Source organism: Balaenoptera physalus (genome assembly GCF_965194825.1).
Source record: "Balaenoptera physalus genome assembly, chromosome: 3".
Taxonomy (NCBI): Eukaryota; Metazoa; Chordata; class Mammalia; order Artiodactyla; family Balaenopteridae; genus Balaenoptera; species Balaenoptera physalus.
This window is the reverse complement of record NC_138890.1, coordinates 8,903,430-8,926,093: the sequence shown is the minus strand read 5'-3', so window position 1 is coordinate 8,926,093 and position 22,664 is coordinate 8,903,430. Positions and strand designations below refer to the sequence as shown.

The 22,664-nt window shown below is 47.7% G+C and overlaps 1 protein-coding gene and 1 long non-coding RNA gene across 4 annotated transcripts in view; one reads left to right on the top strand and one right to left on the bottom strand.

Annotated features, from left to right (window-relative positions):
• Positions 1–1,694: 1,694 nt before the first annotated feature.
• Positions 1,695–11,315, bottom strand: ASF1B (anti-silencing function 1B histone chaperone). The gene is made up of 4 exons (XM_082456744.1): positions 11,053–11,315; positions 5,462–5,577; positions 3,304–3,480; positions 1,695–2,922 (listed from the first exon to the last, which is right to left on the bottom strand). Exons 1-4 carry the CDS (start codon positions 11,159–11,161, stop codon positions 2,716–2,718), a joined length of 609 nt encoding a protein of 202 aa, XP_082312870.1. The 5' UTR covers positions 11,162–11,315; the 3' UTR covers positions 1,695–2,715.
• A 214-nt stretch (positions 11,316–11,529) lies between these two features.
• LOC309658324 overlaps positions 11,530–22,664 on the top strand; it is a 46,371-nt gene continuing 35,236 nt past the window's right edge. For 2 of the 3 annotated variants that reach the window (XR_014262189.1, XR_014262190.1), the window contains exons 1-2: positions 11,530–12,101; positions 12,748–12,852. This is a non-coding gene — a long non-coding RNA (uncharacterized lncRNA). The remainder of the gene's footprint in view (positions 12,102–12,747; positions 12,853–22,664) is intronic. The other variant, XR_014262191.1, reaches the window with a different exon arrangement.

Here is a 22,664-nt window from a genome sequence, read left to right as displayed (position 1 = left end):
CCCCTAGGACGCCCGGCCACTCGCGCGCTTGCGAGGCCCCAGCTGGGCGGGCCGACGCGTCTGATTGGCCGAGGCTCGCGACAGGGCCTGGGGTCCGCCCAGCGAGGCCGCCAATTGGCGGAGGCGCGCTGTCCGGCAAGCCCCCGGCAGAACGTTCAGTGTCAATCCGGGGGTGAGAGGGCGGGGCGGAGGTGCAGTCTACTGCCCGGGCCCGCCCGGCGGGGCGGCGGAGGCTGGCGGGCGGCGGCGCCGCGCTCCGAGGCCCAGGAGGCGGTCCAGGCGGGCGCTCGCCCGGGCCCGTGCGCGCCGCAGTCCCCCGCCCCCGCTCAGTGCTGCAGCGGCTGCCGGCCAGCCAAGGTTGGCGCCGCGGCCCCCCCACCCCAACCCCGGCGCAGCCGCTGTCCACCTGCCAGCGGGGGAGGGGCGCGGCAAGCCCCGCGGGTCATAGGTCTCCGGGCCGCCAGCCGTCGTCATTCATAAGGCCTGGCGCAGGACAGCAGCAGCAGGCCCAGGGTCCATGCCGGGGTCCTCCTGGGTCTCCCTCAGCTACAGCCCGAGCTTCAGGAGGATGCTGAGCTCTGGGAGGGGGGCGCTCAGTAGCCATCCCTTTGCTGGGTGCCCACGCTGGGCTCATGCCAGTAGTAAGAGCTGGCACTTGCTAAATACATTACTTCGTACCACACTCCTATCACGTAGGTACTAGTCTCATCACTCCCATTTTACAGATGAGGAATCTAGGGCACAGCCAGACTGAGGATTCCCTCTGTCTGGGCAATGCAAAAGGAACCTCTTCTGGAGCAGAGGAGTGCAAGATGCCCCTTTTTTCAGGGTGCCCTTTAAATACAGCCTGAGGACGGTCAGTTTCCCACTGCCACATGTCTGACATTCAGGGCCAGATCATCCTAGCTGGGGTGGAGGTGGGGGGCTGTCTTGAGCACTATAGGGTGTTTAGCAGTATCTCCAGTCCCTCTACCAACGGCACGCCAGTAGAACTTCCCTCTCTTCCGGCAGCTGTGACAACTAAAACCATCTCTAGACATTGTTAAATGTGCCCTGGGGGGCAAAACTGCCCCCAGTTGAGAACCACTGAAGTAGAGGAAGGCCCAAACAGGAAGTGACACGATGGGCAGGAGACTGGATGAACCAGCTCTCCTTGGCTTGGGGAGGCTAGCTCGTCTCAGGTCTACAAGCCAATTCACTGCTTTGCCTCTGGACTTGTATACAACCTGCACCCCACCCAGCAGCTGTCTGGACCCATGTTCCTAAGTCCACCATAGTCTCAGGGAGGGAAGAGTCTATGATTTTCTGTGAATTGTGGGGAAATGGCTCATCAGCCAAACCACTCCACCTGGGGCTGTGGAGTTACAAAGTAAGGCTAAGTAAAATCTACTAAAAGTGTTGCCGTGTGTATCCTTGGAGTACAATGTTAACTAATTTCTGTGGGTCAAGGTCAAAGTCTGAACAATCACTGGTTATGCTCTATCTACAGAACAGATGGGCTGCTTAAGTTTTGACAAAGAAAAACCCCTCCCTGGACCTCAGTCTGGAATACAACTATAACAAGCAAGACTAGAGTAAGAAGCTGAGCAAGGGCACAAGGAGCCGTCATCCTGCTGGCTGGGGACGGAGGCTGCCCAGTCATGAGGAGAGATGGACGAACTGCCTCAGTCTACCCAAGACAAAAGCCGAAACAGTCTAGATGAAGTGCCTTTTATTTTTAGACCAACCAAACATATTTAATATAAAAACACTTTAACAGACAAACTGCAAACACAACAGCATCCATGTAGCAGCGAGGGGATGCGGGCAAGGGTGGGGAGCGTGGCGGAGGGGGGAAGGTTTTCAGGGTCCCTACTGCTTCTCTTGTCTGCACTGCGGCCTCTGAGAGCATGAGGTCTTAGCAGAGGGCAGATCAAGGCAGCCAGAAGCAGAGGGGCCCTGATACCAATACTGAGACAGAGCACAAAAGGCCCCTCCAACATACCACCTTCTCACAAGGGCAGCCTCCAGGGAAAGCCAGATCCAGTTGGGAGGCAGCAGGAAGGTGGTTGTGACTGAGAGAAGCATCAACCATCTTTTCTCAGCATCCTGCTCATCACCCTTTTGGGAACAGAGTTTTCCAGAGGGCTACTGGACTGAAAAGACCTAAAAATCATCCTAGGAGAAGGACAGAAATTGTGTCCGGGTCCACCTGCTACCAAGACTCCTGGCCTGTGACTCCAGAAAGCTGGGTGGATCTGCTCAGATGTTTGGGAAGGAAAATGAATGACAGAGCCTTTGGCCCAACAGGGCTGAAGCCTTGCCAGGCATAGACCAAGAAAGCCTCAAGGCAGGCCAGGGAGGTCTGTGGGAAGAGCTTTGGGTCAACGGTACTATTGGAGTGCGGTGGCACAATGGCCCGCAGGTGGAGTTTATAATGTGTGTGGAAGCGAGAAAGGACACAAGAGAGAAAGAATTAAGAACTGAAGTACCTGCTTCTTTCAGGCCTGGGCAGTAGAGGTGAGATGATCCTCTGGGCCGGGGCTGGGAGAGAGAGACCTGAAGCCCCTTCCTTCCTTGGTGTCAAGTTTGACTGGCCTGGATATAGTTGATGGCCCCAAAGTCCTCCATGTGGCCTCCCTGAGACTCTCTTGTAGGCCCGGCTGCCCCCTCCAGATGTGCCAGGAGACTGGCCGCAGTCCCAGCTGGGCCCAGGTAGGGCGTAGAGTCCCACAGTTAGATGCAGTCCATGGAGTTCTCAGGGAGGAGCCCAGGGATGCAGCCAGGGAGACCTAAGCCCTTGATGGGAGTGCAGCTGAGGGGGAAGCCGCAGCCCAGGGCTGGGTCGTGGTTCTCTATGGCCTCCAGCCTGTCCGTGTTGTTGTCCCAGTTGATGTGGAAGCGGGTCACCCGGGGGTTTGAGGCCAAGATGTTCCGCTGGAGCTGGGGCAGGAAAAGGAACGTCAACCCTTGTTAGCATGCCCTCGCATTACTCCCACAGAGCAGGGCACTCTCAGATCCCGCCCCAAGCCCAGGAAGAGCAGACCTTGTTTATTCCATCACCACCAACAATATGTGTAGAACTCTAAGGAATGCCTGTGCACCATGATTTAGGGCCGGGGCCTATCTAATCTTGATTCTGCGAGGCAAAATTCTGAGAAACAAAGACCTCTCTCTTTCCTGTTCTAGCCCGGCGCTGCAAGAGCTGAGCACTACTTGAAATCCTTAAGAAGTGACCTTGGCTCCCAATTCCAACGACTCAACTACCCCCAGGTGCAAAGGAGCCAGCCTGTCTGAAGCAGGAAGTGTGGAGAAAGGACCCACCTGAGAGAAGTCTGGCTTTGGGGGTGGGTTCTCCCGCAGCTCAGGGTTAGGGTACTCATTGTTGACGTAGTAGCCCACTCGGGTGAACTCCTGTCCGTGGTAGGTGCAGGTGATGAGGACCACAGTCACACCCACGGCGTCAGTCTCAGGGATGAGGGATGGGTTGGGGGCATCGGCCTAGGGGAAACACAGGCTGGGCCTTAGCACTGATTGCCAGTCACACCTTGACCGGTAATACGATTCTCAAGCAACGTATATTTACTGAACCAAAAGTATGGGTCTCTGCCCTCAGGGGTTTTCAGTCCAGTGGTGAAGACAGAATCAATCACACAAATGTCTGTAAAGTGCCGAATGTGACAGGTGTCATCAAGGAGGAGTATATGGTGTTGAGGAGGAGTGTAGTAAGCAAGGGGGAGAGCGGTATAAAATGAGGCTGAACAGGTGAGCAGGTAGGTACCAGTCAGTTAAGGGCTTGGGAAAGATCGAGAATGTTTAGCAGGAGGTAAGTGTGGCATCACTCCTGCTGTCTGAAAAGACGACCCTGGAGGCCAGTGGAGCTGCGATAGGAAGAGGGCTAAGCGGGAGCACGGAGACTAGGCAGGAGGCTACAGAGGTCATCCTGGAGAGAGGACAGTGGCTTAGATCAGGCAGTAGAGAAGAAGAGAGAGCGGACAGATGTGGGGTGTGTTGTTAAGGACAGGATCGGCTATACGATTGGTGCAAAATGAGACCAACACAAATGAAAACACGAGGGACTTCCCTGGTGGTTAAGAATCCGCCTGCCAATGCCGGGGACATGGGTTTGAGCCCTGGTCCGGGAAGACCCCACGTGCCGCGGAGCAACTAAGCCCGTGCGCCACAACTACTGAGCCTGCGCTTCGCAACAAGAGAAGCCACTGCAATGAGAAGCCCGCGTGCCGCAAGGAAGAGTAGCACCGCCGCAACTAGAGAAAGCCTGCACGCAGCAACAAAGACCCAACACAGCCAAAAAAAAAAAAAAAAAAGCAACAAACAAATGAAAACACAAGGCCTCATGTTCAAAAATTAGTAAGTTTCAGCCAGTGACAGCAGAACATCATACCAAGAGTGGGGCCCAGTGTGACTGCATGGGTCGCATGCCTAGGAAACCGGTCCTGGCTGTGGGGTAGGGGGTAGGTTAGGTGGATTGGATATGGGTGGGTGAGGGCTTAGGTGATGGGATGAGGTTGCTTAGATTGGGGCGGGGATAGCCAAGATCAGGTAAGTGAATGGATTTGAGCAGAGACTCTCAAACTTTAGTGTGCCTAAGAATCACATGAAGCCTGCATTTCTGACAACAACCCCTGTGATGCTGGATTAGAGCTATTTAGCAGCTACAGTGGGTCCTCATTATTCATGCATTCCGTATTTGCCAATTCGACTACTTGCTACAATGTATTTGTAACCCCCAAATCAATATTCAGGGGCTTTCACGGTCATTTAAGGACATGCACAGAGAAGGGGTGGGATTTGAGTAGCTCAGTGTGCACGTTCCCAGCTGAGGTAGAACAAGGCACTCTCAGGCTGTAAACACGTGTCTTTTTTGCGGTCTCAGGGCCACGGTTTCTGCATTTTTGTTGGTAATTTTGCTGTTTACAAGGACCCCAAAGCGTAGTGCTGAGTGCTGCCCTGTTTCTAAAAGCAAGAAGGGATGTACCTCATAGAGAAAACATGTGTGTTAGATAAGCTTTGTTCAGGCATGAGTTCTAGTGATGTGGGCCATGTGGTCAATGTGAATAAATCAACAATACAAAATAAGTTGTCTTTAAACAGAAAAACATAAAACAAGATTATGTATTGACTGGTTGTTAAAAATGTGACTCGCAGGAAAATAACGCTGTATTTCCTCTAGGGGCAATGATGTAGTATTCACTAATTCACTAATTCAGTGTCTGCAGCAACTTTACAGAACGTAACTCCCGTGAGTAATGAGAACCAACTGTAAATCAGTGGCTCATGGTAACAGTTATGACATAGCGGTGGAGGAGAGGGAGGTGTCTGAAGTACCTTTGAGGTCAGACAGTGCTTGAGAGCAGAGCCAGGATTTGAACTTGAACTTTGACCAATGAACCATTCTGTGTGCTTTTGGGTAGAAGAGGATGTTTCTAGGTGTCAAGGCCTAAGGCCTAGTCTTTCTTACCTGAAAGACGAACATGTGTCTCCCTGCTGGGACAGGGCCGACCAGCACTGAGTCTAGGATTTGATCAAACTCTTCACTCTCGGCTGAGCCTACGTAAATGATCTTCCACTCCAGGTCTGCAAGGATACAGGGTGTTAAGAACTGAAACAGCTTGACAGCAAGAAGGCTGGGAAAGGGCCTTCTCATGTTAGTTTTGGATAGGTCCTTAATATATTGATAGATTTTTTTAAAAAATTAATTTATTTTTGGCTGTGTTGGGTCTTTGTTTCTGTGCGAGGGCTTTCTCTAGTTGCGGCAAGCAGGGGCCACTCTTCATCGCGGTGCGCGGGCCTCTCACTATCGCGGCCTCTCTTGTTGCGGAGCACAGGCTCCAGACGCGCAGGCTCAGCAGTTGTGGCTCACGGGTCTAGGTGCTCCGCAGCATGTGGGATCTTCCCAGACCAGGGTTCGAACCCGTGTCCCCTGCATTGGCAGGCAGATTCTCAACCACTGCGCCACCAGGGAAGCCCTATTGATAGATTTTCATTCTCAAGGACACCTGACACCCCCTGGGCACTAAGTGCCAGGCACTGCGGTCCCGATCACTGGGGCAGGCGCGAAGCTCTATTTCCGGTGGGGAAATTTCTCCTGTGGGCCTAGCTTTGCCAGGCGACCTTGACTCTGCACCTCCGGGGAAACTTGGGCCTCTCAGAGCCTGAGGGTGAACCGTATGGCAGAGGTTGAATTAAGAGCCACGTGACAGAGGCATGGAGGCGTGCTGAGGAGGGAACAGCAGGAAGTTGGGCCATTTGAGGGCCCTGCCCACTGGGTGCTGGGATAGGAAGCAGCATCCTCTTTCACACACAGGGACCGGTGCCACCGAACTGAGTAGATCCCTCGACAACTGGGGCAGGGCAGCAGATTGCAATCCAGTAGGACAGCCAGCCGGCAGGAGGGGAAGATAAGGTCGCTGGGGGAGCCAGCCAGTCCCCGGGTCCTCCAGATCCGGCACCAAGTCATGCCTGCTCTCAGACATAAGGGCGACAGTGATTCAGTCAACAAATATGGCATCATAAGGCCATCCTCTGAACCCCAATTTTCTTGCATCCCATCCAGTAGGGGACTCACATTCCTGGGCATGTTCCGGAAAGATAAAAGGGAAAGTGCTCAATGAGACCCTGCCCGTCAATCACAGGAAATTCCCAGTGACTGCGGCCTCTTGCAGGAGGTCCAAGTGTATCAGGGGCAAGGTCATGCTACTACACGGAAATTTGGCAGGAGACCTGAAACTTATTTTAGGTTCTTTGAAATTACACAACCTATGGCTCCAGCAGCCAGGGAAAGTTTCACAAGCTGTGATTTTCACAGGAAGCAAACTGTCTTAGAAGCTGCCCTGTTCCTTGGTCTAGTGTACCACAAGAGCACTCAACTTTGGAAGCACAGCAATGCCGGGCCATGACTATGGAGGTTTGTCACCTGGGCTCCATCCCTTTCTCGATACACTTGCCTCCTGTCCTTTTGCAGCTGACACCCAGGCCTTCTACTCAGGGACCCTAACAGATCTGTAGGAGGTGGTGGCCATTGGGCTCACTGGGGTTCAGTCAAACTCCAGTCTCTTATTATTTGCAGGGAGGAGTTAAGTTTACTGATTTATTTTTGTTACAAGTAGTGACACAACCAGAAATAACGTTTTTGGAAGAACAGAAAACAAGCTAGCTCTGTTCTCACCTTTCTAACATAGCTCTATCATTTGATATCTTTCCTTCTGGCCTTTTCCCCCATCACCAGGGGAGTCACACATGTGTGCATTAACTAATGTGCTGCAGGGGGAGACAAAAAGGAGATTTTAATAGAGCAGGCCGTGGTGTATGCCGTGGGCTCTCAGCATTCAGTACTGTCGGCAAGGGAGTTCCCTGGTGTCCTAGTGGTTAGGATTCTGGGCTTTCACTGCTGTGGCCCGGGTTCAAACCCTGGTTGGGGAACTGAGATCCCACAAGCTGCATGGTGCAGCCAAAAAAAAAAAAATACTGTTAGCAAAACCTAAACAAAGATTTTGTTTACCAAGAAAGCACGTTGGCTGACCAGAAGAGAGAAATGCAGGTGGACAAGCAAATGGGTCACGATGGCTCCCTCCACACAGGCCAGAAAGAAACCAGAGAATTAACCAAGGACTGCAGAGAAATACTCAAGGGTTAGAGGAGCTGATAAGATCACCTATGGAAGACAGAAGATGACTGAAATGAGGATCTACAAATCGGAATTGCCTGAAACCTGCTCAAGTGTCTTAAGCAGAAGCATACTGAAGTGACTTCATTTTTGAATGAGATATGGGGCATCAATCACCAACACAGCACAAACTCACTCCTACTGAATATGGGACACAGTCGCACACATGTAACATTGTGTGCCTAACATTCTGAGTAATTTCAAGGGTAAATTGACTACATTACTTTTTCTTTCTTTTTGGCCATGCCATGTGGCTTGTGGGATTAGTTCCCTGACCAGAGATTGAACCCGGGCCCCCTGCAGTGGAAGTGCAGAGTCCTAACCACTGGACTGCCAGGGAATTCCTTACATTACACTTTGTCTTTATGCCTTAACTTTATAATCTAACCACTGCACAAGATGCTGCTCTACTATGTATGAAAACAAAACCCAAACCAATGATATGATGAAAGACATGTTAAAAAAATATATATATCGTAGTTGAACTAGCTGGAGAATCTGTTTCCTGCCTTAAAAACGACAGGACTTCCCTGGTGGTGCAGTGGTTAAGAATCCGTCTGCCAATGCAGGGGACACAGGTTCGAGACCTGGTCCGGGAAGATCCCACATGCTGTGGAGCAACTAAGCCTCTGCGCCACAACTACTGAGCCTGCGCTCTAGAGCCCGCGAGCCACAACTTCTGAAGCTCGCACGCCTAGAGCCCGTGCTCTGCAACAAGAGAAGCCACCGCAGTGAGAAGCCCATGCACCACAACAAAGAGTAGCCCCTGTTTGCAGCAACTAGAGAAAGCCTGGGCACAGCAATGAAGACCCAAGGCAGCCAAAAGTAAATAAATAAATAAATTTATAAAAACAACAACTTATCTAGTAGGTCTTTTTCTGTTTATCACTTTCCCTTTGTTCGTAATCATACATATGAACCTTGGCCTGACCTCAGGGTGTTAGGTGTGGGTCAGAACATCTGGCTCCAAGACTTATTCAAGTAGTACCTGTTGAATTTCTCAACTAAACAAGGGAAAAACACACCCAATGTATTGAATGTAGACCCATGCCTTGGAAGCATCTATTTCCAGATGCTGAGGAGAAAAGAGAGCAAAAGGGGTTCAGAACCCTTGAGAAATGGGTCAGACTGGGGATTGGGTGTTCAGCTCTTCAGTTGCCAGTGTCTGAAGTCACCAGGTAACAAGACTGAGATTCCTCCAGAATCTGAGAGACTTCTAGAGCCAGGCCCATTCCATCTGTCTGGGAGGCAGGAAACAAATTCTCTCTGCTCTGTGGGAAGAGGCAGAAAGGAAGTTGGCACGTTAGAGTGAAGGACAGCTCAACAGGTACAACCAAAGAGTCTAGATTTCTAGGCCAGAGTTGGCTTTCCAACTGGAATTTCTCTGAGCAAAAGCTTTATTGTCCAGGTATAAATAATAATAGCACCCCCTTTCCCTCCTCTGAGTCCTGTTTACGCTCCACTTCTAAAATAGGATGCCTTCTTTCCCAGGTTATAGCAAAGATAAAGAACCCTGGACACAGAACTCAGAGACAAAACCTAGGGCTAATAATTCTACAAACCGGCTGTGTGACCTTGGAGAAGTCATTCCATTTCTTTCTATTAAAAAATAATAACCAGCAGGTTGATTTTAGCCTTTCCTGCTCTGATTCTATAAACAGATTACTAAAGTAATAAGAGCAGGAGCTTTGTAGGAATTAAAGTACTAGATAACGACCATGCAACCATTTTTAAATGCAAGGAGCACAAACAGGCTGATTGAAACCCGATCTCCTGCCATCTGGGAACTGTGAATCCCTTAACCTATTAGCTCCTTACATCTCCTCCTGGCTTTAAAATAAAATCTTATTCCACAGGGTCATTCTACACCTTATTTATTTATTTACACCCTGCCTTGTTCCAGAAAGGATTTAACTGGGCTTATTCCATAGTTAGTCACAAGGAGACCCCTTAATTTAAAAAGGAGAGAAACTGGGGAGAGACTGGTGCAATAGCCCAGCCCAAGCACACACACATCAAAACTGTATCAACCCCAGGCTAGTCCATGGGCCGATATGCAGGCAAACCACCCCCCTACCACTGAGAGGTGCTGGTTAGCACACCCTGGCCTCACAGATCTCCACCTCCTCAGCCGCTGCCTCTTCTTTTCTTTTAACCACCAAGTGGAGAAGAGATCTAATGGAGTACTTCCTCCTGAAAGTGGTGCCAAGACTCGCTGAATGACCTCAGATTTTTCGATTTTTATAGACCTTTACTTGAAAGGTCTTTTACTCTTTGTGGCTCCCATCTTCTCATCTGTGAGATGAGAGCCATGTCCACCTTTGTTACACAGATGAGTAAGTACATCTGTGAAAGCACCTTGGAAAAGATGCACAAAATGTTGTGACCTCCCAGATGATTGTTTGAAGCCAGATACCTTCACAGCTCAGCCTGGAACACCCACCCCCCCAGACTAGGTCAGACCATCAAAAATGTCGGGAGCATTGCTGCAGTAGGTCAGCAGGAATCTGGCAGGCAAACAGTAGGAACCAGCTAATGCTTGCCTGGCCATGCCACCCCTCAGATTTGAGTATGTTCATTGAAGCCCACAGTCAGAGAGGCGGGAGGAACAGGAGCTGGGGAGATCAGGTTATCCTCAAAGACTGGAGCCAGAAGCCAGGCCATGCCTCCCAGGGTGGAGTAGAGGGTTGGGGCCAGACTAAGGAGGGAAGCCAGGTTCTAGGGTATGTGGTTTGGGGTAGAAAACAAGCAGAAGTAGCTGGGGTTGGGGTTAAGTATCAGCAGGTAGGGGAGGAGATTATGGGGAGACAAATGGGGAGATGGGGACGAGTGAGGTCTTGCCACAGGGGGAGAGGATCTTCACAGGGAAAATGGGGGAGGGGGCTGAGGTTTCCACTGGGGAAATTCGAGGGGCCTGGAGGTTAGGATCGACATAGGAAAAGAGTGGGGTGGGAGTGTCTCACCACAGGGGAGAGGGGATTGGTGGGGAAGACTGGGTGGCTGCAACGGCAGTCTACCCGTACAGAAACAGAAAGTGGGGCGTTTCTTGCTACAGGGAAGACGGGGTGGCTGAGTGTCTCTGCAAGTTAAAGAACGGAGACTGAGAAGGTTTCTACATAGAACACAGGTGCCCAGGAGGAGCGCCACAGGAGAAAGAGGGGAATGATGAAGTCTCCACGGGGGAAAACGGGAGTAACCGTGGGGGTGGGGGTGGGGGTGGGGTAGTCTCCAAAGACAGGTTGGGGCTGGGAGGGGGTTTGGTTCACGGGACATCTCGGTTGGGGGAGGGGGGGGTGTGTTTCACAGGGTTGGCCTCGGGGCTGTCTCCAAGGGGAGGTGGGGGTTGGCCCAGGGGAGAGGGGGTCTCCACACGGGCGCAGCCTCACCGTCTGCCAGGGCCTCACTGCACTCGAAGCTGATCTCGAACCGGAAGGGGCTGTGGAAAGGGCTCGGATTCTCCAGCACCGCCACGTTCAACACCGACACCTTAGCCATCGCCTCGTCGGGTCGCAGCCGAGGCCAGAGCTGGGGCCGAGCCCGCGTCTGGGTCCTATCGGGTCAGCGGAGCAGCGTTGCGCGAAACCGCTGCCGCTTCCTCCGACCGCGATCTAAAGTCCGTGTCTCCTCCGCGCGCCTCCTTCAAATAGCAGGTCCCACCCTCCGGCTAATCATAGTCAACGCTCCACGACTGCGCGAGCTCCCCCTCAGCCAATCCTGGAGCGTCGGTCTGCGCGCGCCGAGACTCCCGGGACCAATCCGTGGAGCTCCCTCTCCGGGATGCGGGAAGGAGGCGGGACCGTCTCTTGGCGTCTTTGGGTGTCCGCGGAGAACCAATCCCCAGAGTCTCCGACTCGGAAGTCTGGGGAGGGGTGGGCGGGGTCACGGCGCAGGGCTCCTCTTGGCCAATCCTGAGGGTCCCCGCACCAGCGAAGTCAGCGCTTAGCCCCGCCCTTCCGGGAAGAAGCATCCAGCTGGGGACAGCGCAGCCAACCGCCGAGCGGTGGCGCGCGGCGCTCACTTAAGAGGGAAAGAAGGGCGGTGCTTGGCCTGCGGTGATTGGCAGGCAGGAGTGGGGTGGGAATAAAGCAGATTCTGTGAGAGGTGATTGGCTGAGCTGGCTGCGGGGGCGGGAGGAGAGAAGAATCGGCCGGGGATTCGTGGGAGTGGAGCGGAAGTCGGCTGCTGGCGCGGTTGAGTCGCGTGTGAAGAGGAAGGAGGAGCGTTTGTACCTTTGGCGTCTGTCAGCTGGTGAGCGTTGCCGGAAGTTGCTCGAAGGGGCTCCTGGCTCCTCAGGCCCAGCGGCCTGGGAGAAAGTTGTGAATGTTTAACTCACCCTTGAGGGGAGACGGTGGGACAGGTACGCGGCGCGCTGAATCCCGGGACCGGGAGTCGGGCCTGGTTCGAATCCAGTTCTTACACCCTCGAGAGCCTCTGGGTAGGTTTCATGTGGACAACGCTGTAAGTGGGAGTTCGAGTCCGGCCTTTGCCACTCACTACCCGAGGCCACGTTTCCCTGCCCATTGAACGGGGTCGTGAAAATTGACTGTCCTGACTTATGATTACATGATACATCTAGAAACTTCTCTTCACACTCCCAGGCGTAGGCCGGACCACCGTGGCCCCCAGTCTGGAAGACTCGAGGGACCTCCGCACTCACTCACTGTGCTTCCACCAGCGGCAACATACCTAATTTTACACTTTTCTATAGTAACCACGTTAAAAAAAAAGTTTTAAAAAGTTAAATTAATTTTAATATACTAAAATTAATATAGCCACAATATCATTTCAACATGTGATCGGTATAAAAACATACAACTGAGGTATCTTACATTTTGTTACTTAGTACTAAGGCTTTGAAATCCTGTGTGTTTTACACTTTATACCACATCTGTGAGATCCGGACGCTGCATTTTCACCGGAAATAGTTTAGGTTTCATAAAATTTACAGTTGAAATGTAGATTCACATGCCCAAGCTGTTCCCAGCATACTTAAAAGTTTCCCATGAGCTCAATCTTCTGTCGGTGTTAAATTGAAATGTTAATTGATGAAAGTTAAGCGACGGGAATGTTCTGTTTCACAGCGGCACTAGCCACATTCAGGAGCTCGTGATCCCCTGTGGCTTCTCTATTGGACAGTGCACATCTGAAACAAATTGGATCAGTCACCCCCCCCCGCTACTTAAAATGTGAGTGGTTTTCTATTGTTCTCAGTATGAGAATATTGTCTTCAAGACTCTACATGCTTTGTTTACTACCCACCCAGCCCCCAACTTCAGTCCAGCCAAACTGACCCTCTTTTAGTTTCGTAAAAATCTGACATGGCAGCCCCATCTCTTCTTCCAGCTCTTGCCATGACTGGTGCCTTCTTGTTATTCAGGTCTCTGCTCAGATGTCTTCTCCTGGGAGAAACCTTTCCAAGGGTTCCCTGGACAGTGTTCAGACTCAGAGTGTAAGCCTGAACAGTACTGTTTCAAGCCACTAGCATTTTTTTTTTTACTTACTAGATTACAGGTTTATTATAGAAGGATCTAACTCAGGAAGAACCAGATGAAAGAGATGTAGAGGGCAAGGTATGGGGAAAGGGGGGTGGTGTGTGGAACTTCCACGGTCTCTGAACTTCCATGCTCTTTGAGCGCGCTCTCTCTCCCCATTCTCCACGTGTTCACCAACCCAGAAGCTCTCTGAACCCTGTCCTTTTGGGTTGTTACGGAGGCTCCATTAGGCATGATTGATTAAATCACTGACCATTGGTGATTGAGCTCAATCTCCAGCCCTTCACCCCTCCCAGAGGTGGGGGTGGGTTGAGCAAGCCACTAGCATTTCTTATCCAGCCTCCTCTGTGGCCTCATGATGCTAGGCATTATTATTATTATTTGTATCTCTATCTCACATTAAGTAAAAAAAAAAAAAAAATTTTTTTTTTTAATCGAAAGGATTTTTTTCCCCCATTGAAACGATTTGGCTGCATGAAAATTCACATTACAATTGGTTATGATTTCTTGGCAGTCACTGGGCATCCTTGGGAATTTTTGTGACTTGAGAAAATCTAATTTTCAAAATTATTTCCAAATGTAATTCGATTGTTTATGAATACGAAATTTGATGAATGAAGTTGTTATGATATGTTTTCTAGACATTTAATTAAACATTTATTCATTACAACTTCGTAGTTTTCTTTTTGCATCGTGGAACTTTTTTTCCTTTATCCCCAGCCCCAACCTTTTCATAGCCTCTGAAAAGCTCATCAGCCGTGAGCATTACGTCTGTGGTGCTAATGAAGAAAATGGCCCTGTCTATAATGCCTTCTCCCTACAGCTGGCTGAATAATCTTCAGTTGTAAGCCAGATCATGTCATTACCCTGCTTAAAACCTTCAAAGGCTTATCATACTTAGAATGCAACTTAAGATCTTTACTGTGGCTTAGGAGGCCCTGCACACTGGCTTCAGCTGACCTCTCAAGCCTCAGCTACCAGTCTCCCTCTTGTCACCACTCTCAAGCCCTGCTGACTTCATTTCCCGTCTTTCAACACACCAAACTTATTCCTGCTGCAGGGTTTTGCACTTGCTGTTCCCTCTGCCTGGAATGTGCTTCCTTCATATAATTGCGTGGCTGTCTCATTCTCATCATTTATGGTTCACCTCAAATGTCTCTCCCAAAGAAGCCTTCTTGGACCACCCTAGTTAAAGTAGACCTTCATTAATTACAAAAGCCTGCTTTATTTATTATCTTAGGAGCACTTACCAGAATCTGTAGATATGTTGATTTTAATTGTGCTTTTTTTTTTTGGCCACACGGCTTGCGGGATCTCAGTTCCCCTACCAGGGATTGAACCTGGGCCACAGCAGTGGAAGCACCGAATGCTAACCACTAGACCACCAGGGAACTCCCTAATTGTGCTTTTTATCTCTCATCATCCCTCAGTAGACTGAAAGTTGGTTGAGGACAGAGATCTCACCTGTCTCACACTGAACTCTCAGTGTATTGCCAGAGCTTAGCATAGGAAGTGTTCAATAAATTTTTTTAAAAGAGTAAATCCATATAAAGGACTTAGCATAGTACCTGGAATGTGAAGAGTACTCCATAAACACCATAAACATGAACTGTTAGTAGCGCATATGGTAATTAGGAGATAAGTCATCATTTTTCTTATGTAGTATTTCAGGTGCACTCACACTCAAAAACAAGCATAAGGAATGCTATGACAAATATGTTTTTACCCGTTACCCAGCTTAAGAAGTAAAACATTAGTGATGCAATTGAAAGGTCTTATATACCCCAGCCTCAAACCCGTTCCTCTCCCCTTGTTTTCAGATGTAACTACAATCCTGGTTTTGGTGTTTATTTTTCAGTGCACGTTTGTATATCTTTAATATGTGCCTTTAAACTATGTATAGTATTGTATGTCATGTTCTACAACTCTATACAAAAGAGTCAACTATAGCAGGCCTGAGACTGCTCTCCTTAGAAAGGCCTGTTTGCAAGGTTGGCCCTTGGCTGGTGTCTAGGAACTTGGATTTCAGGAGGGTTCACACCATTCCCTAAATAATACAAGGGGCTCATGGTGCCTAAATTGTACAAACAATGTGATTTGTGTCGAACACCTGCTTTCCTTCTGGAGTCTGGAAGTTTGGTACTTGACCAGCTGCCCCCACCCCCACCCCAATACCCTGGGCACTGTATCTCTAAGGAGCTTTCCTGGTGGACAACATTTCACACGTGTTGTCACAGCTCTGCTGTAGGAACTAAGCACGTCCTTTGTAACTCCACTAGGAGAGGACTCTTGGAAGCTTGTGCCTGGTTTCCTCCAGACCTCGCCCCATGCACCTTTTCCCTTGGCTGATTTTGCTTTGTATCCTTTCACTGTAAGAAGTCATACTCTGGGGAATTCCGTGGTGGTCCAGTGGTTAGGTCTCTGAGCTTCCACTTCAGGGGGCATAGGTTCCATCCCTGGTCGGGGACTAAGATCCCACATGCCGCATGGTGTGGCCAAAAAAAAAAACAAAAGCAAAAAACCAAACCAAAACAAAACAAAGAACAACAACAAAAAAGAAATCATACCCTGAGTAGGCTATATGCTAAATCCTGTGAATCCTCCTAGTGAGTCAGGGATGATCTTGGGGACCCCCAACACAGTATCATACCACATATATCCCGACAGGGCTGGAACTAGGATGAGGAAAGCAAGGTCACAACATTTGAGGAGACACCCTCCAAGTCACACAAGTGCCAACCTGTACCTACATGACTCTGAGGGTGAGTGCCTCCTAAAATTTTCATTCTAGACACCTAGCTTGCTTCACTCTGGTCCCAGCCCTACCTTCATTTTTTAAAAAAAAATAATTAATTAATTAATCTTGGCTGCGTTGGGTCTTCGTTGCTGCGCGCAGGCTTTTTCTCTAGTTGCGGCAAGGGGGGTCTACTCTTTGTTACAGTGTGCGGGCTTCTCATTGCGGTGGCTTACTCTTGTTGTGGAGCACGGGCTCTAGGCACGCAGGCTTTAGTAGTTGCGGCGCATGGGCTCTAGAGCACAGGCTCAGTAGTTGTGGTGCACAGGCTTAGTTGCTCCACGGCATGTGGGATCTTCCCGGACCAGGGATCGAACCCGTGTCCCCTGCATTGGCAGGCGGATTCTTAACCACTGCGCCACCAGGGAAGTCCCCCAGCCCTATCTTCTGAAGCTCCTTTTTTTGGGTCAAACATAATGCTTTAAAAAAATAATAAATTTATTTATTTATTTATTTTTGAATGCATTGGTTCTTCGTTGCTGTGCGCAGGCTTTCTCTAGTTGCAGCGAGTGGGGGCTACTATTTGTTGCGGTGCGTGGGCTTCTCATTGCGGTGGCTTCTCTTGTGGAGCACGGGCTCTAGGGTGCGCGGGCTTCAGTAGTTGTGATGCGTGGGCTTCAGTAGTTGTGGTGCGCGGGCTCTAGAGTGCAGGCTCGGTAGTTGTGGCGCACGGGCTTAGTTGCTCTGCGGCATGTGGGATCTTCCCGAACCAGGGCTCGAACCTGTGTCCCCTGCATTGGCAGGCGGAGTCTTAACCACTGTGCCATTAGGGAAGCCCCAAACATAATGCTTTTGAGAGGTATATATGTGACACGTGTATAGCTCTAGTCGTTTATTTTCACTGGTGTATGGCTGTGCTGTCTGATGTAGTAACCATTAGCCACATGTGGCTATTTATATTTCAGTTAATCAAAATTAAATGAAAAATTCAATTCCCCAGTCACTTAGCCACATTTCATATGTTTAATAGACACCTGTGGCTAGTGGCTACTGCATTAGACAGCTTAGATAAAGAATACTTCTGTGATCACCGAAAGTTTTGTTGGACAGTGTTTACTTATCCATCTACCTCTTCCTTGGTATTTAGCTTGTTTCCAGTTTTCTACTCTTACAAACAGTGCTGCAATGTTCATTGTTGTGCATGGCTCTTTGTGTACACATGCAGGAGTTTCCCTAGGAGTTGAACTGCTGGGTCTGGGGAATATTCACTGTTACTAGATATTGCCAGTTTGTTCTTCAAGATGATTGTTCCAGTTCTCACTCCCACCAGCATTGTTGCTATTGCTCAGTGTCCGTATCCGTACTTGCTATTGTCAGACTCTTACATGTTTGTCTTTATGATGGGTGTGAATTATTGGTTTCAGTTTGTGTTACCATGATTAATAGTGAGATTGAGCTTTTTTCTTGTTTATTTACCATTTGCCTTTCGTGAATTGCCTGTTCATATCTTTGCCCATTTTCCTGCTGGATTGTCTTCATCTTACTGAGTGCAGGAGTTCTTACATCTGAGGTATGGTGTTTTCTGATGTTCAGAATTTATTATTATTATCATCATCATCATCATCATTATTTTAAAGTCATCAGAATTATGAATCTACTTATAGTTTGTGGTGTTTTGTGTCTTGCTTAAGAAATCTTACGCTGCGATCAGTAAGATACCCTACTGTATTTTCTTCTGGAAGGTCTACTTTTCATATTTAGCTTAAAAAAAAACAATCTGGAATTTATTTTTGTTTATGATGTGAGGTAGGTTTAATTTTTTTCATTTGGATAACCAGGTGTCCCAGCTCCATTTATTGAGTAGTCCAGTGGTTCTCAAAATGTGATCCCCTGGGGATCCCCAAGAACCTTTTAGGGTATCCATGAGATAAACTATTTTCATAATAATTCTAAGGCATTATTTGCCCTTCTCATTTGTGCTGTGTTGTCTGTGCACTATTGGTACAAAAACAGTGGGTAAAACTGCTGGCCCCTTAGCAGGAATCAGTGCAGTGTCACTATATTGTGGTAGTGGTTGTCACTGTATTCCTCACCACCACACACACACTCAATGTTAAAACAGTTTCACTTAAGAATGTCCTTGAAGAAGCAGTGAAAGTAGTAATTGTGTTAAAGCTTAGCCCTACAGCAGGTCTTTCTAATATTCTGGGTGGTGAAATGGGACGCTTGCATAGAGCACTTCTATTGCATGCTGGAGAATGATGGTACTTGAGGTAATGTACAGTTGTTTGAGTGGAGGTAGAACTGCTGACTTTTTTCATGAACACAATTTTTACTTGAATAATTGCTGATTATTAATTACTCAGATTAGGATATATGCCATGTATTTTTCTCAGAAACAAACGCAGTGAGTGGTCACTTGGAGGAAAATTAACAGTGTGTTGCCAATGATAATATTTGAGCTTTTAAGCAAAACTTAGACATTTAGGAAACTTTTATTCACCACCATGAGCCTGACAACTTTTCAATATTTAAAGGTTTTCCTGATGAGATCAGTGGTGATATTATTAACATATATTTTAAAAATACTGTAGAGTGAAATGTAATAACTCAGCATATCAATATTTTCCTAAAGACCAATGCATGATGTTACAAAATCAGTCATAAAAGATCAATTAAAATTTGTAAGATAGACCAATGGGTTTCAATGTAACAGAGTATGAAAAGTTTATTGATACAGTTTCATATTCAACATTGTAACTAACTTTAATATACCACCACTTGTTGAGTTTTGGTATAGTAACAAAGTAAAATATCCCCAATTAGCTGAAAAGGCTATGACACTCCTCCCTTTTCCAACTATGTATCTTTGTGAGTCTGGCTTTTCTTCACATACTTCAACCAAAACAGCATATTGCAACAGATTGATTGCAGAAGCCTGATGTGAGAATACAGCTGTCTTTCATTACACCAGACAGTAGGTTTTACAAAAATGTAAAACAATGCCATTCTTTGCACTACTTTGTTTTAAAAATATGCATATAGTTATTTTTTAATAAAATAGGTTATTTATTTTAACATTTAGTAGATTTATTAACCAATTTAATTTAGTTAAATATTTAAAAATTTTGCTCAGTTTTAATTTCCAATTCAGTAAATATAAATAGATATAATCTCTATCCCCATAAACAACAGCTCATTAGGGTCCCCATTAATTTTTTTTAAAAAGATTTAATTTTTTTTAGAGCAGTTTTAGGTTCATGACATAGATTTCTCATATACCCCTCCCCCTCCCACATGCATAGTATCCCCCATCATTAACATCCACCACCAAAGTGGTGAATTTGTGTACAATTGATGAACCTATATTGACACATCATTATCACCTAAAATCCACAGCTTACGTTAATGTTCACTCTTGGCGTACATTCTATGGGTTTGGAGAAATGTATGACATACATTCATCATTACAGTATCATACAGAGTATTTTCACGGCCCTAAAAATCCTCTGTGCTCCGCCCAGTCATCCCCCTCCCTATCCTCATTAATTTTTAAAAGGGTAAAGGGGTCTCAAGACCAAAAAAATATAAGATCCTCTGGATTAATCCATCCTTTTCCTAGTGATTTGTAATCTCTGCCTAGAGCAAATTTCCATCTAGTCACAGGTCTCTTCCATTGGACTTTTTGTCTCTTCCTGTGCCAAATACCACATTGACTTAAATATTACCACGCTATAACCAGTCTTGGTAAGGCTAGTTCCCCACCTTGTTCTTTCTGCTTCCATTTGTGCTGGTCATTCTTGGCCTTTGTTCTTCCATAGAAAGTGGGACACACAAATACTTTTTCCTATTACAAAAGTAATATATATTAATGCAAACAATTTTTAAAATACAGAGTTGCGCGAAAGTTAAAATTACCCCGTTAATATTCTGGTGTATAGCTTTATATTCTGCATATATTTTATTTTATTATTATTTTTTAAAAGCAATTAAAATTTTTTTTCTTTTTTAAAAACGTTTATTTATTTTTTGGCTGCGTTGGGTCTTCGTTACTGCACACTGGCTTTCTCTAGTTGCAGAGAGATGGTGCACGAGCTTCTCATTGCGGCGGGTTCTCTTGTTGCGGAGCAGGGGCTCTAGGCACGCGGGCTTCAGTAGTTGTGGCACGTGGGCTCAGTAGTTGTGGCACATGGGCTCTAGAGTGCAGGCTCAGTAGTTGTGGTGCACAGGCTTAGTCGCTCCGCGGCATGTGGGATCTTCCTGGACCAGGGCTCGAACCTGTGTCCCTGCATTGGCAGGCGGATTCTTAACCACTGCGCCACCAGGGAAGTCCCTGCATATGTTTTATATTTATACACACATATACACATACACACATACACTTGTACATATACACAGTTTCATATTTGTATACACACACTTTTTGTATATACATGCCATCAAAACAAAGCAAAAGTAAGGTCATACTTTACCCTGTTTTTTATATCTAGGTTTTTACCCTTAGTATTATTATGAATATATTTCCACGTCCTTTAGTGTTCTTCTGCATTATCATTTTGAATGGCTGCGTGGTATTCTGTTTATGGATGTGCATTATTTATGTAACAGTTTTCTATGCTAAAATTTTAGATTCTCTCTTTTGTTTCACTCTTAGAAGCCTTACTACAGCGAACTTTCTTGTCGCTGTCTTCATGCACATGCATGGTTCCTTAGGATCAATTCCCAGGAGAGGACTGGTTGGCTTAAAGTGAGGGCTTCAGTTGTGAGAAGCTGGGATCACTTGGACGGAGGCAAAGGTTGATGGAAGACAGTGGGGCAGGACAGATAGAAAAGAGTAGTGGTTGCAAGGGTTTTGGTCAAGGAGAGTCCCAGTGAAGTAAGAAGGGATATAAATGGGGGAGGGTCCTGTCATCACAGCTCATTGCCATGACTGAGATGTTTGAAAGTGTAAGAGAGAAGCAGAATAAGCCTGAGGATATTGTAGGGATAAAGGAGTAGCCTCAGCCTGGCACCCCTAGGCCTTCCCAAGAGTTCACGGGAGAGAGGAGGTTTTCTCAACGGCAGAGGCTCCAGTGCTTTCAAGCCTTTGGGGATCTGAAGCGAATCCTCTGTTGCTCTGCATTAAGACCTTCCCTCTGGCTTAACTCACGTGAGTCCACTCTGGACAGTCCTAACATACTAGCTACGTAGGGACCATCAGGGTGTGGCGTGATTAGTGGGCGTCTCCTCTGATGTGGGGCACCAGATAGCCAGCTTCCCTTAGTGAATGCTGAGTGGGGTTGGTGGGCAGCGATGGGGCCTGGGCAACTGCAGCGGGGTGCAGACAGCCCTCAATGCCGCCCCTGGGATAGGAAGACCAAGAGGGAGGCCTGGTCCACCTTTCTCTTACTAGCTGAGTGAACACGGGTATGTTCTTGAACCGTTCTGGGCTTCAGCTTCTGCTAACTAAAACCTGCCTCACTGCGTGTTTGAAAGGATTAAATTGGACAGCATATGTAAAGCATCTACTGGGTGTGGGCACTTTGAACTGCATAGTAATCTTATTTTTTTGAGTAAGTCATTTAATCACCCTAACTTCAGTTTCCTCATCTGATATATGGGGATAATAGTATATATCTTGTGATAATTAAATAAGATGAAATGTAGGAAAGAGCTTTGAAATGAATATCAACATAAATGTTATTGTTCCAGGGCACATGCTAATGGTTGCCCCAAGTGTGTACAGGTGCCACTAACAACCACTGAGGGTCACAGGTTGTCAGGCACAGCGGTTTCACTGTGTGTGTAGAGGAGTCGGATGTGTACAGTGCCGGGAAAGTAAAGGACAAAAAGCTGGAAGAACTGGCTGTGTTGTAGAATCTCATCTTATGCTAGGATTAAATTTCAAAGTCAGAGCATGAGGTCAAAATCATAAATAATTAAGTTTACACTTAAAGCTCCTGAATTTGCTCACAGAGCATCTCTTAGTAAGTCCAGTAGAACCAGTTCCTTTTCAGCATAGGATAGGGTTGGGCACCAGCTAAACTTCTGAACTCGGATTTCAGGGCCATGCTGCATTAACAACAGCATCACACAGTGAGAGGTGCATGGGAACTGAGCAGCTGAGGGAATGGTCTTAACTCTCATCTCAGGCCTACTCTGGGTCCTATGCTCCATTCAGCTTTGTGTCCTTTAACAAATATTTATTGAGCACCTAGTGTGTGCCAGACACTGTGCTAAACAGTAGGGAACAGCGGTGAAAAAACAGCCCATTGTACATTATTTTCTGGTGGGGGAGGCAGACAATAAACAAGCAAAAAAGACAGTTTGTGAGATGGGAGCACTATGGGAGACAGAGCAAGACAGGGGTTAGGAAGTTCTGGAGTGGCCAATTGCAATTTAAATGGAGTAGCCTGGGAAGGCCTGCTGGGAAGCTCTTATTTTCATAAGCCCTGCAGGGAGAATAGGTGAACCCTAGGAACAGCCAGTGTAAAGGCCCTGAGGCAGGCAGCAGGGTGCCTGCGTGTTTGTGGACCGTGAGCACCCCAGTGTGGCTGGAGTGGAGGGAAGGAGGAGAGCCCGAGGGATGAAATCTGATGCTGTAGGGCCTTGTGGGCCACTGTGCTGACCTTAGCGTTTCGTCTGGGTGAGAGAGGAGGCCTTTGGAAAGTTTTGAGCAGAGGAGGGACAAAAATATGCTTACTGAGATCACTCTGTTTTGTGTGTTGAGAAAAGCCTGAAGAGGGACAAGGGAGCTAGTTAGGGGACTGTTACAGTGGTGCTGGTGAGAGAC

Excerpts from the sequence above, each read along its gene's own strand:
- ASF1B (XM_082456744.1), bottom strand. The coding sequence starts at position 11,161 with ATGGCTAAGGTGTCGGTGTTGAACGTGGCGGTGCTGGAGAATCCGAGC. Across the intron at positions 5,578-11,052 it reads CAGTGAGGCCCTGGCAGACG|ACCTGGAGTGGAAGATCATT; the intron begins GTGAGGCTGCGC and ends GTATCCTTGCAG. Across the intron at positions 2,923-3,303 it reads CAAAGCCAGACTTCTCTCAG|CTCCAGCGGAACATCTTGGC; the intron begins GTGGGTCCTTTC and ends TTCCTGCCCCAG.